Below are 16,895 nucleotides of genomic sequence, written 5' to 3'. Positions count from 1 at the left end.
CCAAGGTGTCGGTGACATTGTAACCCTACCTGGGTGTGTGCCATGGGAGTTCCCACAAATACAGATTCTTTTTTTCTTTTGTAGTATTGTGGATTGAACTCAGGGCCTTGCACTTTCTAGGCAGAAGCTCTAACTTGATCCACTCTGCCAGCCCTTTCTGTGTTGGCTATTTTTGAGATAGGGTCTTGTTTTTTGCCCATGCCAACCTGGATGGGAAGCCTCATGATTTGTGCCTCCCCATGTAGCTGGGATGACAGGCACATACTACCACATCCAGCTATTGGTTGAGATGGGGTCCTGAGAACTTTTTGCCCAGGCTGGCCTCTAACAGTGATACTCCCAATCTCTGCCTTCTGAGCAGCAAGGTTTACATGCTTGTGCCACCAACCTTTACACAAAAAGATTATGAACACCCTTTTGTATGTATGATCATGGGTGGACCCAAGTCAGGCCCACGCTCTACCGCTGGCTTGACTTGGACACTTGGTTTCTGCACATGTGACCCCATGGAACTGAGCCAGTGATCAGTTAATGTTCACAGTGATGTTTAGTCAGCACCACATAAACATCCAACACACATGGCCTCAGGGCTGCACCCAAAACAGGGTGGAAGAGAGGAAAAAAATGCATATGATGTTATCTCAGGGAGGAGAAAGCCTGCAGTGTTTTGGAGAGAAGACCTGGGCTCTGAGTTGTATATACACCAAAATCTAAATCCCAGCTTTGCCACGGTTACTCACGTAACCAGAAGGCAACGAGGCAATGATACTTAGCTTGCAGGAACACAGTGAAAATTAAATAGCGTGGGTCAATTCATTTAAATTCACTCTGCAAATATTTATCACGTGCCTAGTATGGTCTCTGGTCAGACAAGACATGTTAATTCCCTACTGGCAGCATGATAACATTAAAAGGCAAAATGTCATTTGTAGAAGGGCCTGGGACAGCAGTGTTCTTGTCATTAAGAGGTACTTATGGAATCCTCCACCCAAGAGGCAGAACCAATTTCTGTATCTGAGGATAAAAGAAACAAAAATCAAGGACTGGAAACATGGCTCAAATGGTAAAGCATCTGCCTGGCAAGTGCAAGGCCCTGAGTTCAAAATCTCAACACCAGTACTGCTTGCCCCCCAAAAAAAAGAAAGAAAAGAAAAAGAACATCAGTAATTAATGGTCCAATACGTACTGTGCCTCAAACATGAGTCATAGAAGGAAAAGACCAATAAGACACATTCTTTGTCCTCAGAAACTCAAAACCCAGGGAAGAGTCTAATATGGACACAGAGAATTATAGTAGCAGATGTGAATAAGGTGGCCTGGTGCTGTACGGTGGCAGGGAATCAATCACGGATGTCTGGAGCACTTGGGAATGTGTCCTGCAGGAGGTAACCCAGGAGCTGACTCTTTGAGGGTGACCAAAAGTATTGAGGGTGGGGACAGGAATTACTAAGGAACAAGATGGAGGGGGGCTTGAGCAAGGCATGGGACCAGCTGGAACATATGCCACCATGCAGGATCTGGGTGCAACACATGGTGGTGTCCTGGTAGCAGCCTGGAGGAGCTGAGAAGGATGGTGCTGAACTGGGACATGCAGTTCCCTGGACACCAGAGCACAGCAGGGGCCAGGGCAGTCTCTAGAGTTTGGTTCTGAAGGTAAGTCACATGAGCCAGGAGCAGTGGCCCAGGAGTCCTGGCCTCAGTTGTTAGTACCTGAAAGGCCACCAAACACACTAGGTCCCCCACCCCCTGCTTTCACTCTCCTGCTGTGTACCCTTCCCTTGACAGCACTCATTATCCTCTGAGATGATCTTATTGTTCATCTGTTCTTTGTCTGCCTCCCCCAGTAGTATGTCAGCCCCAGGAAAGCTGAACTCCGGACTTGCCCCTGCTGTGTCCACTGGGCACCAGGCCTAATTAGTCACAGACATTTGGTTTGTGCTGAGGGACCCAGCTCCAGCAGGAAGACCAGGAGGCCATATGGGGTACAGAGCCCACAGTGGACACAGAAGAGATGCAGTCTGAACATGAATGGCTTTTAGGGGCATCCATTATTCCTGTCTCAGGAGGATCCATTCAGAAAAATGGGATGGGCCTTTGTTAGCAGGGTCATGGGGGGCACCTGGGGTTCTCACCTTGGGTGCTGTGGCAGCCGAGGTTAGTTAACACTGACACCTGTGGTACCAGGGAACTAAACTGGAGAGAATGACAGGAGATGAGACCAGGAAAAGTGATTGGGGATAAGGAATCCCAACACTGTGCTGATGAGACGAGTGGAGACTTTATTCTCTGGGCGGGGAACCTGTGGTAGGTTTGTTGTTGTCCTTGTTCTTTTCTAGTGCTGAGGATTAAACACAAGTCCGTGCACAGGCTAGCCAAGCCCTCTACCACTGAGCTAAATCCCTGGCCCTTAGTTGTTTGAGCCAGAATCTTGCCATCTATCCCAGGCTGACCTCGAACCCAAGATCCTACTTGCCCCAGCCTCCCGAGTGCTGGGATTACTGGCAGGCATCACCACGTATAACTAGAGTACTCTCTAATGGTGACACTGTGTGCACATGCTTGTCTGGGCCCGGTTTAAGCTTTGGTTCTGAACTCAGAATTAGTTAGAAGCAGTCTTCAGTTTAAATACCTGTAAAACGAGGATAGTGATTGTTCTGGTGTCATCTAACTAATGGGAGCAATAGGTGAGATAAGATGAGAAGCAGTAAGTGAGAAACGGCGAAAGTGAGCGTTTAGGGTCAGGGAAATGCTCAGCAAGCAGAGGACTAAAGCTGAGACAAGCTCTTCTCTGCTGCCATCTAGTGTCCATATTTGGGATACCATGTGAGTGGAGGTTAGCAGGAAAAGCACCTCTCTCCAAAGGTTCCCGAGACAATGATCAATTAATGTGTGGAACGCTGGCTGTAATCTGGATGCTGTCACCTGTGTACTGGAAGATGCCCACTGGAAGGTGAGGCCTGGCACAAGGCCTAGCAAATCCTGACCACCTCCCCTGGCTCTGACCTATACCTGACTTATGCCACCCTCCTCTCCTGGTTCCCCAGGCAGTCTGAGTCAACAGTGTGCTTAGAGATCCTCTTTAAGTCACCACACCCGGGGGGGGGGGGGGGATGGGTGAAAACTAAAAATTTATTTTTCAGGTGAGAGAGAGAGACAGAAAAAGGAAGCCAAGGTTGAGAGAAGACAGTCTGGCTACAGAGAGAGAACACAGACAGGCCCTCAGGAATCAGATCTCAGCCCCCAGGGAAAGCTGGAATTGAACTGTGGGACAATTCCAGACACTCCCCTTGGGGACTCAGCTCCAGGTGCAGCACTTGCAAGGGACACTGAACACCAGGCCTGGGGGACAGCTCTGCTGGAATAGCTGACCCCCTGCACAGCTGAAGTAGCTGGACTGTTCCCGAGGGTTGGAGTAGATAGATCCCATCAGCTTTGCCCTAGCAGAAGGCATCCTGTCGAGGACTGGGGCTCTGCTCAGGTTCAGAGGGCTGGCCTGGAGTAGGCACTTCCGGCTCTGGGAGTCCTGGAGGCTCAGATGGAAGGCCTGGGAAGACAAGGATGATTCAACAATGCTGACCCAAGAGATCCCAAACCCAAGGTCAAGCACGCAGACAGCAACCACAGGAGGCAGCAGCCCAACACCCCACACCCTACTTGTAGAGCACAGCCACACCTACAGCTGGGACCTGACACACAACACCTGGGCAACACAACACATGTAACAGTCAGTCAGTGGCCACCCACAGAGCCCATATACTGGTGTAGGGCACTGGGGTCCCATAGTGCAGCCTGAGCACAAGCTTTTTCCTTGACAGGAGCAAGCTGCTGCTCAGGCTGAGGCTTTGGGAGGGAAACTCTGATTACAAGGCCCTGGCATTGCCAAAATAAGGAAGAGGAAGGAGGGAGTGAAAAGAAAATTGTTTCAGCGGTTTCCTCAGATCCTGGGGATGCATGAAATTGAGGAAACCACGATATTGGGGCATAGCCATTTCCTTAGAAAGGCCCAGCACATGTGATTTGAGGTGGAAGGGTGTGCGCTCCCGCCCCCAATTCTGCCTCTGAGGCCTGGCCCCTTACTCACTCAGCTCCTGCCGCAATGCCTGGATGAGGGGATAGTGGCCCTGGTTGCAGAAGGAGCCATTGAAGTCATCCAAGTCCAAGGCCCAGACCATGGCCCCACCAAGTCCCTTCTGCTTCAGGTAGTGGCCCTATGGGGAGGCCGGGGAGATGCTGGTGCAGGGGCCCAAGACACCTGGCAAAGTCAGCCCCAGACCAAGCTTCTTTATCTGGATAAGACCCTTTGGCCCCAGCATCTCAAGCCCATGGCTGGTTGGGGCTTCTGGAAATGACTCTGGGATGAGGACTGAGTGGCTGAGCCTGACCCTTTGGGGCATAAACATGGCCAGGGTGGGGGTGGGGCAGGGTGAGTAGTGACAGAGGGGGAGAGGCCGTGTTTTAATGTCTTGGCTGTTTCTAGGTAAGCTGCTGTTGGAGGTACTATCTACTGGTTTGTGATATGTTTGGTTATCACAGGGAAGGATTAAGGGTCCCCAAAGATCTGAATCAAGTTTTGTTTCCCATCACAAATCTTTGTGCCTCCTGAGGACTCTCCTTCATCAGGCTTCTGAGGGAATACAGTATGGCTGTGTGTTCCCTTACAAAGGGCTTCTCTGTCCCCTCAACCTGCCAGGGGGCTATGGCACTTGCCTCTGGAGTGGGGCTGGGGACTGGAGGGTAGGAAGGTCTGAGCCCTTTGCTGCTCCAATGTCCTTTCTGCACTGGACCTTGTTCTCAGGGTCTATCCTCCCCTTCCTTCTCCACTGTGTCTTTGCTTGTACAGTTTCCTCCCAGAGTGCTTTAGGATTTATCTCAGAACACCTCTTCCGCAATCCCTTCTGCCATCTCCCATAGCCAGCCAGCATCACCCCAAATTCTCCCAGAGCACTTTGTCTACACTTCTAGAAGGACCCTCCTTGGTGATTCCTTTATGATGATTGATGCAGGATGTGCAGATGAGTGAGTGCAGCTCTGTTCTCTCCAGGAGCTAATGACCTCATGGGGGAGAGAAGCCAGAGACAGACACAAGAACCCACATTGGACAGCAGGGGGAGGTCCTATAAGGAAACTCAAGGCTTGTGATTTGAACATGCTCTAAATATTGCCCGTGGATAAATAAAATCATAGGTCTCACAATGCATGTTTCTCTTCGTGTGCCAGTAGAATTTGCATTTAATAAAACACAGATCCTTTCAAGAGTACTACTCAATGCACACGGTTTTTTCATTGTGTCTTTTTTCTCTTTTTGTTGGGACTGGGGTTTGAACTCAGGGCTTTGAGCTTGCAAAGCAGGAACTCTACTGCTTGCACCACATCTCCAGTCAATTTTGCTCTGGTTGTTTTGAAGATGGAGATCTTACAAACTATTTGCCTGATCTGGCCTCCGATTATCCCGATTTCAGTCTCCCAAGTAGCTAGGACTATAGGCGTGAGCCACCAGCTCCTGGCATTGTGTCTTTTCTTAACCAATAGGTGTCAAAGGTACAAAATGCTATCACATGGAGCTTGGTGAAATGTTGGGACATTAGCCAGGAGCCTCACACTTAAACAGTTTCTGAATGCTGTCATTTGATGTTACTGGCAGGCCTCTGTTCTGCCTGGGACCACCCTTCTCCCAGCAGGGTCAGGCCTCACCTTGGTTTTGAAGCTCTCCACATCATCAAAACCCACTCACTGATTGTCCTGGAAGACATAAGGCACCTTCTGGTCCTTGATTCTGTGCCCCATCTTCCAGGAGCAGACCTGTAAGAATAGAGGGCAGCGCTAGGGAGGAGACCAAGGTTGCAAAATTCCTGTCTGAGAAAGCCTGGAAAACATATGTGATTCTAGACTGAATGACCCAGAATCAGGGATTCAAATTTTAGGCACCTGGCCTGAAAGATACATCTAAGATGGCAGAGATGGGATGGAGGTCACATGGCCAGAATTCCTCACACAGAAACTGTGAGAGAAATCCTCTCACCTCCCGGGCATTCCCTACCCTATCCCCAATACTGGGTGTCTGTAGGTTTTCCCACCTCATAGTAAGCCGGTATCCTTCCTTCCTTTGTGAAGGGTCCGGGCACACCAGGCCCTGTGGCTGGGGCTCCCACTCTGGTGTCCGATGAGGCCAGAGTGAAGGATCGTCCGTAGGTAGGTACACTTGTTGGCAGGGGTCCCCTTCTGCAGCCACAGTTGCACAGCAGCATCCTGGTGGTGAGGAGGAGGGGCCAGTTAATCTCTGCCTTCAGCCCAGCCTGGTTGTCTAACGAGGGGGCTCGAGAGAGAGCAGGGATTTCTCAGCTGGAGATCCAAGGGCCTTGGTTAATATTCCAATCTGCTCACCTTTATTGTTTATTTAGTTTTTGGTGCCACTGTGGTTTGAACTCCAGGCCTCAAGCTTGCTTGGGAGGCACTCAACCACTTTAGCCACTCTACCACTTGAGCCACTCCACCAGCCCTGTTTTTGTGTTGGGTATTTTCGAGATAGGATCTCACAAACTATTTGCCTGTGCTGGCTTCAAACCGCTATCCTCTTGATCTCTGCCTCTTGAGTAGGTAGGATTATAGGCATGAGCCACCAGTGTCCTGTACTCAGAAACTTATTTAAAATGGAGTATAAATAACCATCTCTAGGGGCCTGTGTGGCTTAAAGGATATAATGTATTATAAGGCCTAGCACAGTGAGATGTGAGCGCTGTCATTATCATTACGATGCTTGTAAGTTTCACCTGAGTACAAGAGCAAGGACTTGGGTTTGCATCCCCTGTGCCTAGAACAACACTTGGCACTTAAACACTCAAACAGAAAGATCACAGGTGTTCAGTGTCCTCACCCACCTCTGAGCAAGACCCTCCTACAGTCATTCATTACGTGGCATAAATCTCGCAGGCCTGGGACAGGAAATGGTGCCCAGTGAAGATATATTGAATAAATGAATGATGAATTTCTTCCCTCACCCCAAGATTATGGCTCACCTTCCCCAAGAAGCTGCCCTGGTTGAGTTCAGGTTAAGTTGCTCTTGCCCTTGTAGCACTTGAGCAAAGAACAGTTTTCACTCTATTGATTTCTTTTTTTGTCAGTCTACATAATTTATCTTCGATCAGACCAAAACTTTCTGACGGCAGAGGTCAGGTCCCTCTGCTAACGTACATGGCAGTTTTATGTAAGTTTGGAAAAGTCATCCCTCCGTCCAGAAGCAACCCAAACACACAGAAGAGCACAAGGCCTCTGGGTAAGAGGAAAAAGGCCTCCCTTCCTCCACAGACCCGGGGCACCCACCATGGAGGGCAAACCCCCTCACCTCTCCGCTGAACGTCTTTGTGTCCCCCCAATGGGCTGGGCTTCCTTGGGGTTACAGCTTCCTCCAAAATCTACATGGTTTTCCAGATGGAGATGGGCGGGCAGGATCAGTGTGACTCATCACCCCACAGTGTGCATTTTGTGAAAGAGCCACAGAGGTTTAAAACAAATGTACCACTCAGACAACACCCAGAAATTTGAGATTTTTGTGGTGGTGGTTCTTTTTTTTTTTTTTTTTTTTCTGGTGCTGGAGTTTGAACTCAGGGTCTACACCTTGAGCCACTCCACCAGCCCTTTTTTGTAATGGATTCTTAAGATAGGGGCTCATGAACTATTTGCCCAGGCTGGCTTCAAACTGCGATCCTCCTGATTTCTACCCCCTGAGTAGCTGGGATTACAGGTGTGAGTCCAACTGTTGTTGTTTGTTTTAAGGAGAAAAAAGGCATTGTTATTCTTCACTTTTAAGATAAACAGTGGACTTATAAAATATATCTAGATTGCTCAAGGAGGAAGAGTTGAACAGGACACCCAACCCACCACAGCCTAAAACCAAGCCTGCCCATTTCAGGGGCTAGGGAGTTCCATCCCTGGAGAAACTTGGGAAAACTCCCATCTCTGAAAGCACTTTCCAGACGGTCAATAAATGACCAAGGAGCAAAGTACTCCCCCATTGTCTTGAAGGAAATGTGGTCAGACTGTGAAGTGAGCAAGAGCCATACTGGCTGGAGACTCAAGCTCCAAGGGAGGCCAATCAGTCCCTGTGTGTTTGATGTCATTGCATTGGTTTGCTGACTATTGTCAGCCAAGATGCTGCACAAAAGCAAGACTTCCCCCACAGCAGTGGCAGGGCACAGCAAGTGAAGAAATAGACTGACAATCCTGGCTTCTTGGTGTCCTGCTTGGTTTTCCTGGTTTTCTTTTCCTTTAGGGTCTTGGGGTTCAAAGGGAGGCACTAAGCCTGCTTGGTGTGGTAATCTCAGCTACTTGACAGGCAGTAGGATCAAGGTTTGAGGCCATCTCAGGCAGTTAGTGAGAACTTATCTCAAAAACAAAATTATATATACATATATATGGGCTAGGGCGTGGCTCAAGTGGTAAAGCACTTGCCTAGCAAGCACAAGGCCCTGAGTTCAATCCCTAATACCACAATGAAAGAAAGAGAAAGAGTCAGAGACAGAGAAAGACAGAAAGAGAAAGAAGAGGAAGAACAGGAAGGGAAGGAGGGAGGGAGAGAGGGAGAAAAGAAAGAAAGGAGGGAGAGGTGGGGGAGAAAAAGAGAGGGGGAGAAAGAGAGAGAAGGAAGGAAGAGAAAGAGAAAAGAAAAGGAAGCCATTGGACAGGGCCTGCTGGACACGGGAGAACTCCTCATCCCTGCCGCCACTTACCACGTTCAGTTGGGCCATTGCACCGCTCTCCCCTTGCCTCTTGAAGAGGGGGCTGTTATGTCCTGTGGCCTTCTCCCATGAGCCATGGAAGTCGTAGGCCATAAGGCTGATGAAGTCCAAGCTCCTGCAGGAGAGGTGGAAAGAGTTGTGAGTGCTGTTGAGCAGGAAGGGCTCCTCTTTCCTTCCCTCTTCCCTGATTGCAACTTGGAGAGGGACCCTATGGCCAGAGATGGCCAGACTCACCCCTTGCTCTACAGATAGCACTTCCAGGCCATCCCTTGCCTTCAGGCCATTCTCATTCCAGCCTGAGGTGGGCACCCTCCCCCACCATTCCTTCTGCACCCTCAGGTGTTCCCTAGTCCATTACAAAACTTGGTACTATTTTCCTATTTTGGAGAAAACTCTAGATGAGTGTTTCTCAAACTTTAGTGCCCGCAAATCTCCCGGGAATCTCACTAAAATGTGGGTTCTTACCCAGCAAGCTGGGGTTGGGCCTGAGAGCCCACATCTCTAACAAGCTTCTGGATGCTACAAGGTCTGCAGTTCCACACACCACACTGAGGAGCCAGGATCTAGACCCCCATTCTCGTGAAGATGTTTGGGGCATCACTCTCCCCTCTGCTCGCCCAGGGGTGTTTTCACTTAAACAGTGAGTAGTTCCCAAGGAAGAGGGTAAAGATCTGAAAAGCAGGATCTGTCTAGAGTGGTGGGGTGACTCCAGGAAGTGCAAGGCCTTCCTGGATACCGTGCAGAACCCCAAGGCCATACCTTGCAGGTGAAGACTTTGGGGAAGTTGGGTCAGCCCTGGGCATTGCCTGCATCAGAGACATGGGGTCCAAGCCACCTGCCTGACACTCACTGAGCAATTTTGTCCACTTCATAGCCAGCACCCACATGGATTCGCCCTGCTGGGACAGCTGCACTCAGAAGGAGTCGTTCTTTCCCTGAGGTCTGGGCTTCCTCCTGGAAAGCCGCCATCAAGTCCTGAGGAAACAGGGAGTGAACAGAGGCACGAACCGCAGGCCAACATGACCCCACGGAATTGATCTGAGTTATGCAAATATGTGAATCAGATGACCCTGGGGGCAGAGCAGCACCCATGTGTTGTGGGGCCACGGCTCTGGGTCCCTTGGCAGGCTGGGTGACTCTGGTCCTGCCCAGTCATACCTGCACCAGGGCTGTGAAGTGCTCCTTGTCCACTGCTGGGCTCCCCCGGCTTCCTGGGAACTCCCAGTCAAAATCAAGGCCATCAAAGCCATTTGTGCGCAGAAACCTGATGGCTGAGTTGACAAAGGTCTGCCGATTGTTGGTTGTGGACACCATATCTGTGAACCTGTGAGGCGACGGAAGGGGTTTGGGCCTGCCTTGGGCCAGAAAGGAGGCCACTGTTTTTCTCAGGGACAAGCAGAAAACCTCTCAGGATTTGGTGCTCTTGTGTCTAAACCAGGAAGGGATGTGGGAGGGCTGCTTCAGGGGCTGCTGGGATATTTGTTGGCAGGTTAGGGCCTGATTAGTTTCTGCTGGGTATTGAGGGGGTAGGGGGGAGAAGGAGGGAGCGGAGTGGGTGGTAAGGGAGGGGGTGGGGGCAGGGGGGAGAAATGACCCAAGCCTTGTATGCACATATAAATAATTAAAAAAAAAAAAAGGAAAAGAGACAACAGCCATACCCCAAAACATTGACATCACCAGGGCCCTAGGAACCCTGAGGCCTAAAATTCCCTTCAGAAGCTTACCACCACCCTGAATCAGAGCTAGCTGCTCCCACCTCACCTGACTCCACATGGAGTTTTTTTTTTTTAAGAGGGATCAGTTTTTTTTTTTTTTTTTTGCACTACTGGAGTTTGAACTCAGGGCCTCAGTCTTGCTAAGCAGGTGCTCTATCACTTAAGCCACTCCACCAGTGAGGATCAGTTTTTATGGTGCAGAGGAGGGAGACATGTGGCCAGGTTGGCAAGGAGCTGGATATCCTGGGGAGCCCCTGTCTCAGCTTCCTGGCTGGTTAGGCTGGTTATCTTTCTTCTAACGTGCACGTGTAAACTGCTTTGTGCTGTGCCTATTATAATTCCAGAGCTTTTCCAAACCCCTAAACTGAGCCGGGGACCACCTCCCCACACCTTCCTTCTCCTCAGCCCCAGGAAGAGTTCCCGTACTTCTTGGAAGTCTAAAGTTCTTTACAGACTGATCCTATCTTAATTTACTTCTATTAATTTCTTATTTAATTTAATTCATAGTGGCAGTTCTTAGGTGGGGTTCATGTGCCTGGGGACTAAAAACCCCTGTGTGTGGATAAAAACTCTGAGTATAAGTACTATTTTGGGAAGAGGAGTTATAACATGCATCAGAGTCTTAAAAGAATTCTTCTTCCAAAAAGTTCTAGAAAGAATGCTTAGAGCTGTGGGGACCCTATATTCTGGATTTTTCTAGGAAAAGTCTAGTTTCATTATCTTCATAAATCAGAAATGCCAATAATTTGGCAACTGAGTTCAATCTCACAAGTCAGTGAGATTTATACCCAGAAGTGGAACTAAAAAATTCTTTCAGACAAGACATCTCATTTCAGAGCTTTGGAAAACATAGGCACTATGTGTTCAGCTTGTACCCTATCTTACCATTTCATTGAGGAGGAGACTGAGGCTTGGAGAGGTCAACGCTCTCTGCGCTATTTTAGATCTGTGCTTCTGACAAGACTGGATCTAAACAAACTGGAGCCATGTCCACTTCATGCCCTTATAATGGGGCACCAAGAACCAAAGGAGAGAAGCCCCCCATGGCCCAGCGTCCTTTATCCTGGCCATACCTCAGCCTGGCCCCGATTCCCTTACCAGGGCTGTCTCTGGTCAGTGCACAAGGTCCCCATCCAGGGCCTCTGCCACCCATGTGCCCATGTCCACTCACTTCTTGGTGCCAAAATTCCAGCCCCCGATGGCTAATAGAGTCTTGAGCTTGGGATTTCTGAAAAGACAAGAGACATGCCAGATTTTACACCACCATCTCTGAGTAATTAGAGGCTGTGAGGGTTGGGGTAGGGATGCATCAGTTCCTATGCACAGAACCTGTAGATTAGAAAAGAAACATCTGTGACTTGAAAGACCTCCTGTCTAACTGGGGAGACACTACTGTGTGCATATATGCAAGGAATTAGAGAAACAATGGCCTAGGGCCCTCAGGGAGGCTTTGTAAAGGTGGTCTTAACACTTGTGCTGGAGGATGGGTAGGTTTTAGGGCATTTCTGAGAGGAAGGAAATTCCTGGGAGAGGGAAATGGTTTCATAGTTTTTATCCCACCTGGATCTAAATTGGAAGGGACCTTTAGGATTCCCTAATCTGCCCCCACCTCTTCCATGTAAGTGCAGGAAAGACCGGCAAGGTGATATGACTTGCCCAAAGCCACCAGCAGATCTGTAGCAGGATTGCAGAGATAGGGAAGTTTCTGGTTCTGAGAGGATCTGTCCCCAACACCACCATTGCTCCTCTTCTCCTGTGGCTCACATCTTCTTCAGACTATTCAACTCCTGGTAGAGAACATTGTCCTTCCATGCTGCAGAGCTGAGCTGGTGATTGTTCATGCTGGCAAAGGCGTAGATGAGGTGGGTGCACAGATTGGGGTCCACATCCCTGGGCAAGAATCGAGCCGCCCCCTCTCGGTACTGGGCCCAGTTGGTGAAGTAGCAGACCAGTTTCGCAGCAGAGCTTGGCCAGTTGGAGCAAAGGAAAGAAATGGCTGTCAGATGGGCCTTCTGCCCCAGGCAGACAGTGCCTTTGGGTGTCTTATCTGACACACCTAGACTGAGTCAGAGCCTGGTAGCCAAAAATGCCAGAAATGTTCTTAACTTTTGTTTGGATAGCACTGCACGGTTAGGAAAGCATTTACAGAGGCCATTCCTGGGATCCACAGGATACCTATGAGTGGCAGGACCATTGTGACCATGGAAGCTGAGGCTCACAAACTTTGGGACCCCTCTCAGTCAGCACAGCTGCAGAAGGCAGAGTGGGAGGCTAGAACCCAAGTCTTCTGACCCCTGACATTCTTGCAAGTTGCTAGCCTCTGAGCCCAGGTTCCTAGGGCCTGGCAGGCAGGATTCTCTACCCCCAGTTAAACTCTCCCCTTCAGGACCTGAGCCCTCACAGAAGGCAACCCCAGTGTAACACCCAGAGGATTTTAAACAAGGTATGTGTACCTGCTGAAGGAAAGGAGGCAGAACTTTCTGAACACGACTGGGAATACTTCAAAATGTTAATTAAAATGCAAATATCTGGAGCAGCAGAGAGGTGGCTCCAGTCATAGCCCTGGCCTTACGTTTCTTAAATCTTGCATTAATGTGGTTTATATTTACTTGTCCCTTGTAGAGAATCTACACTTATCCAAATCACTGCTAAGGTTCTGATGAAGAGCTGATTTTATCTAGGAAAAGGCAGCTTGCCTCTGGCATCCCCTATAATATGTGAGACTTTGCAGGGATGAGTCTGTTCTCAGTGGGATCTGCCAGTGATAGCCTCTTGGAGGAAGCCCAGCGCTGGATGGGCCAGGATATCAGAAAGCAAGGATGCTAGTTCTTAGCAAGAAGACGGCCCTGAGTTCAATGCCCAATACTGCAGGGGAGGGAAAGGAAGAATGTTAGTCTTTTTTTATGTATCTGCCAAAATGAACTTTGGGTACATCTTTTCTTTGGTCTTGGCCCATTGAAAAGGACTGTGAAAGTTCTAAGGTCTCTTTCTGTTCTAAGTTCTATGATGGGGTGGTTTGTAGGAGTTGATATTTTATTTCAGGAACTTGGTGGGATGGTGAGTTTGAAGTGGAACACATCTGAGCTTCTCTTTTCCCCAACAAGGTCTCTCTACAGCCCCCAACCCTCATGTGGCCAGGAGAAAGTAGAGGAGGGGCAGGGATGCAATGTGACTGTAAGAAAAAGCTCAGGTCTCAACTGGAGTCCAGGAGTAGGAAGGGCTGACCCTGGGTACATGGACAGTTGTGGAGAAGGACGAGAAGAACCTTTGAGAGATCACTGGCCCCAAAAGAGGTCACCCAGGAGTGAAGCCGACTGGCAGGGTAGGAGTGTAGCCTGAAGTGAACTACAAGGAGGGTTGGTGAACTCCCCATAGCAAAAGAAGGAAAGAGGGAACTGACCCAGAGAATCCCCACTCAGACCATCTAGGAAGGAGCTAGAAGGCTCTTCTTATCGTGCTACAGCATATCAAATGCTATGAATGGATTTTGTACAACAGAGGTAATAGAGGGTGCTGGGTGAGAGCAGGGACTCTGGAATGCCAACCTTGGGTTGAAATCCCACCTCTGCAATTTTCCAACCATGTAACTCAGCCTCCTCCACTGGGAATTAGTGACATCCACTGTACCTCACAGGATGACTATGTGGCTGAGAGTCAATATATTTGAACTCTTAGCCATGTACTGACATGGGACAAGCTCTGCTCAAGGTGCTTTATGGACATGATTATTAACTTCTAGCCCATACAAAGTCCTGTTATTGTTGCTACATTGCTGTAGAGCCCAGAAGCAACCTGAGAAATCTCTTTGAGAAATCTCCAACCTCCTTGTTGCCCCATGCTCATTATTTCTGTGGTCCCCATCTGTCCCCTCCTGTGAGACCAAGAGGGGAACAGCTAGCATGAAGGGGGAGCTGTCTCAGGAAAGAGTCTGAGGAGCCAGCATTCCTGAGCTACTGATGCCCAGGGAATGGGTGGGATGGGAAGGGGACTTGGGCATCAGGGTTGCTGTAAATGCTGCAAAGATCTTTCTGTTTGATACAGGAGCCTCCTCCTGCCCCTCCCAAGCTCCACACCCATTAACAGATATAGTAGCAAGTGTGTTGTCTTTGCTGGGCTGAGGCGCTGGGGCCATAGAGCTGGGTAAGACCCAAGCTCCTTACCTGGAGGGGCTCAGAGTTGGTGGGGGAGATACCTAAAACACTGTGGTGTCTTACTGGAAAACATATTTATGTTTGGTGCTGTGAGAGGACAGAGGCAGGAGCAAGGAATCTCAGGAAAGTCCTGAGATAGTCAGACCTTCAGCTGCCCGCATGAATGGGTAAGGGCTCAGCTAGTGGATAAAGAGGCTAAAACCTTCCTGGGAAAAGGAATGGCATGGCTGTTAGGGGGACAAGGATAATTGTAGGGGGCTGAGAGTCCCCCTAAAATCTGGCAAGAGCTCTTGTGGGTGGGGTGTGTGTGCATGCACAAATGGCTGGGGTGAGGGAGTATAGCAAAGCCAGGGAAGGGGCTGAGGGGACCAGAAGCTGGCCCCAAGGCAATATGACACTTACCCCACTGGATCATCTGCAGAACTGTCACACCTGCAGAAACATAAGAAAGACTACATCAAGGCAAAGGTCATGATGTCACTCTCACTGCCCCAGGTCCCATGAGATAATTGAAGCATAGGAGGTGGAGATGGTAAGAGGGGGCTGGTTTCCCAGAAAGGATGTATGAGGGCACTGCATCCATCCCTTCACCCAGGCCAGACAGTCGAGAGTCTGGGTTGATTCCAGAAACTGATGGAAGATTCCACGGGCTGAGGCTGCTCTGTAGCCTCAGTTGGGGGTGGTAAAGATTTAGGAAGATCATGGGAAAACTGATGACATTTGAGGTTTTCAGAGAGAAAGCTTGTCTGTGGTTCAAGAAGAAAACTTATCCTGTAGCTGGGAAGAACCCACCCAGAAGGACTGCACAGGAGACCCCCATCTCCTGGTAGCCTCCATGCCTCTGCTCCCTAGGATTCAGGACTCCCTGCTGCCTTCTCACAGTCTACCACAAGAGGCTGCCACTGTTACCAGCACCTTTGGAGACCAAGGATTGGCAGACTCCTTTGAAAAGTTTTCTTTCCCTTCCTGGTGACCTTGGATTTTTCTGCTAACTTAATAAAACCTGCATGAAAATTTGTAAACGTCCCCAGGCTACCCTCTTGCAGAACAACCAACACAGGGAGAATAATCCTTTGGTAGTGGATCTTCTTGGGCAGAACCAATAGTGAGGATCTAAGAGCATACGAGAGAGAAAAAAAAAAAAAAAAGAAAACCTAAGCACAGGGTCCCAGTGACTCTGGGTTTGCAGGTCAGGAGAAAAGACACAACCTGTGGTGGAAAACCTTCTCTCACCATGCAAAGGTTCAAAGGGCTTGAAAAGGGGGACCCACCAGAAAGATAATCAAGGGACAGAGGCCAAGAGGCAGGAAAACTGATGGAATGCCCTCCCAACATTCTCCTGAGCCCTTCTGCATCTTTTTAGACAGTAACAAGGAGCCACAGCCCATGCACATCCTTATCGGGCATAGCTCCCAAGGCCCAGCCCATTCATTCCCCTTGTAAGAGCCCACGCACCTGCCCAGGCCACCGAGTGCACCATGCTGCTTTCTTTCAGTGACAAACTTCAGCCCAGGGAAAACCAGCCCTTCATGCCCTGCTCTGCTCTTCTCTGGCTGTCCCTCTCCCACCCCAGCTGGCAGTGTTGAAATTGAGAGAAGGGCTGGGAGTGGCATATGGACAGGTAGGATGTCAAGTGGTGTGGGTTGAGCAAACCTGACACAATGGTCTTTCTCAACTCTTGCTTTTCTGGAACAATCAAAGGGTGCAAAGTGGGGTCTTAATGTTGCTAAACCAGGAGGCAAAAGAGGAAAGTGGGACGTGTTAGTAAAACCCTCCAATGGGCTGAGCATCTGAGCATGACTCTGATCTTCTTGGGGTGGGTTGGTGAGGACCATGAGCGGTCCCAAGCCCCATGGGACTTTGAAGAAGCAAAATGACTCATGAGCCAGGACAGCTCTCTACATCAGCTTTCCTGCTTTTCCATGGCCCTGTCTTGAACTCAGTGCCTCCATCTGTAACACAATAAGGTGCAAAGATTACTTATTGATTTTGGTTTATTCAAATATTGAGCAGCTAAGGAGATACATGGTCAAGGAGATGAGGCCATATTCACAGTACATATGGGTCACTGATTGCAGCCATCAAAAGAACGTGCTTTAGGAAATCAAGAGAGATTGCTGTCCAGAAAGGTCAGCTCTTTGTCCTCCTTCCCTGCTGCTGTCACAGTCTTTGTTTCAGTGTTTCCAACCCCTTCACTAGGGACCTTGAAAAAGAGCCTGGTCAGAGTCACCTGCAATTGGCAAAGACAGATACAAAATGAAGACAGTGATGCCAAGCTTTTCTCCTGCTTTTTGTTA

The 16,895-nt window shown here is 49.3% G+C and overlaps 1 protein-coding gene across 1 annotated transcript; it reads right to left on the bottom strand.

Moving 5' to 3' along the window:
- Nucleotides 1–3,295: 3,295 nt before the first annotated feature.
- On the bottom strand, nt 3,296–16,078 carry Chit1 (chitinase 1). Its single transcript, XM_074048979.1, is given in 13 exon segments — nt 3,296–3,421; nt 3,423–3,544; nt 4,082–4,208; nt 5,692–5,799; nt 6,075–6,198; nt 6,200–6,246; nt 8,724–8,847; nt 9,583–9,707; nt 9,891–10,056; nt 11,619–11,675; nt 12,212–12,412; nt 14,997–15,030; nt 16,054–16,078. Coding segments are annotated over 13 exon segments (1,386 nt in total).
- Nucleotides 16,079–16,895: the final 817 nt, after the last annotated feature.

Source organism: Castor canadensis, chromosome 11 (assembly GCF_047511655.1).
Source record: "Castor canadensis chromosome 11, mCasCan1.hap1v2, whole genome shotgun sequence".
NCBI classification, from domain to species: domain Eukaryota; kingdom Metazoa; phylum Chordata; class Mammalia; order Rodentia; family Castoridae; genus Castor; species Castor canadensis.
Note: the sequence above shows the minus strand (reverse complement) of the source record. Positions and strands in the feature narration are given on the sequence as shown.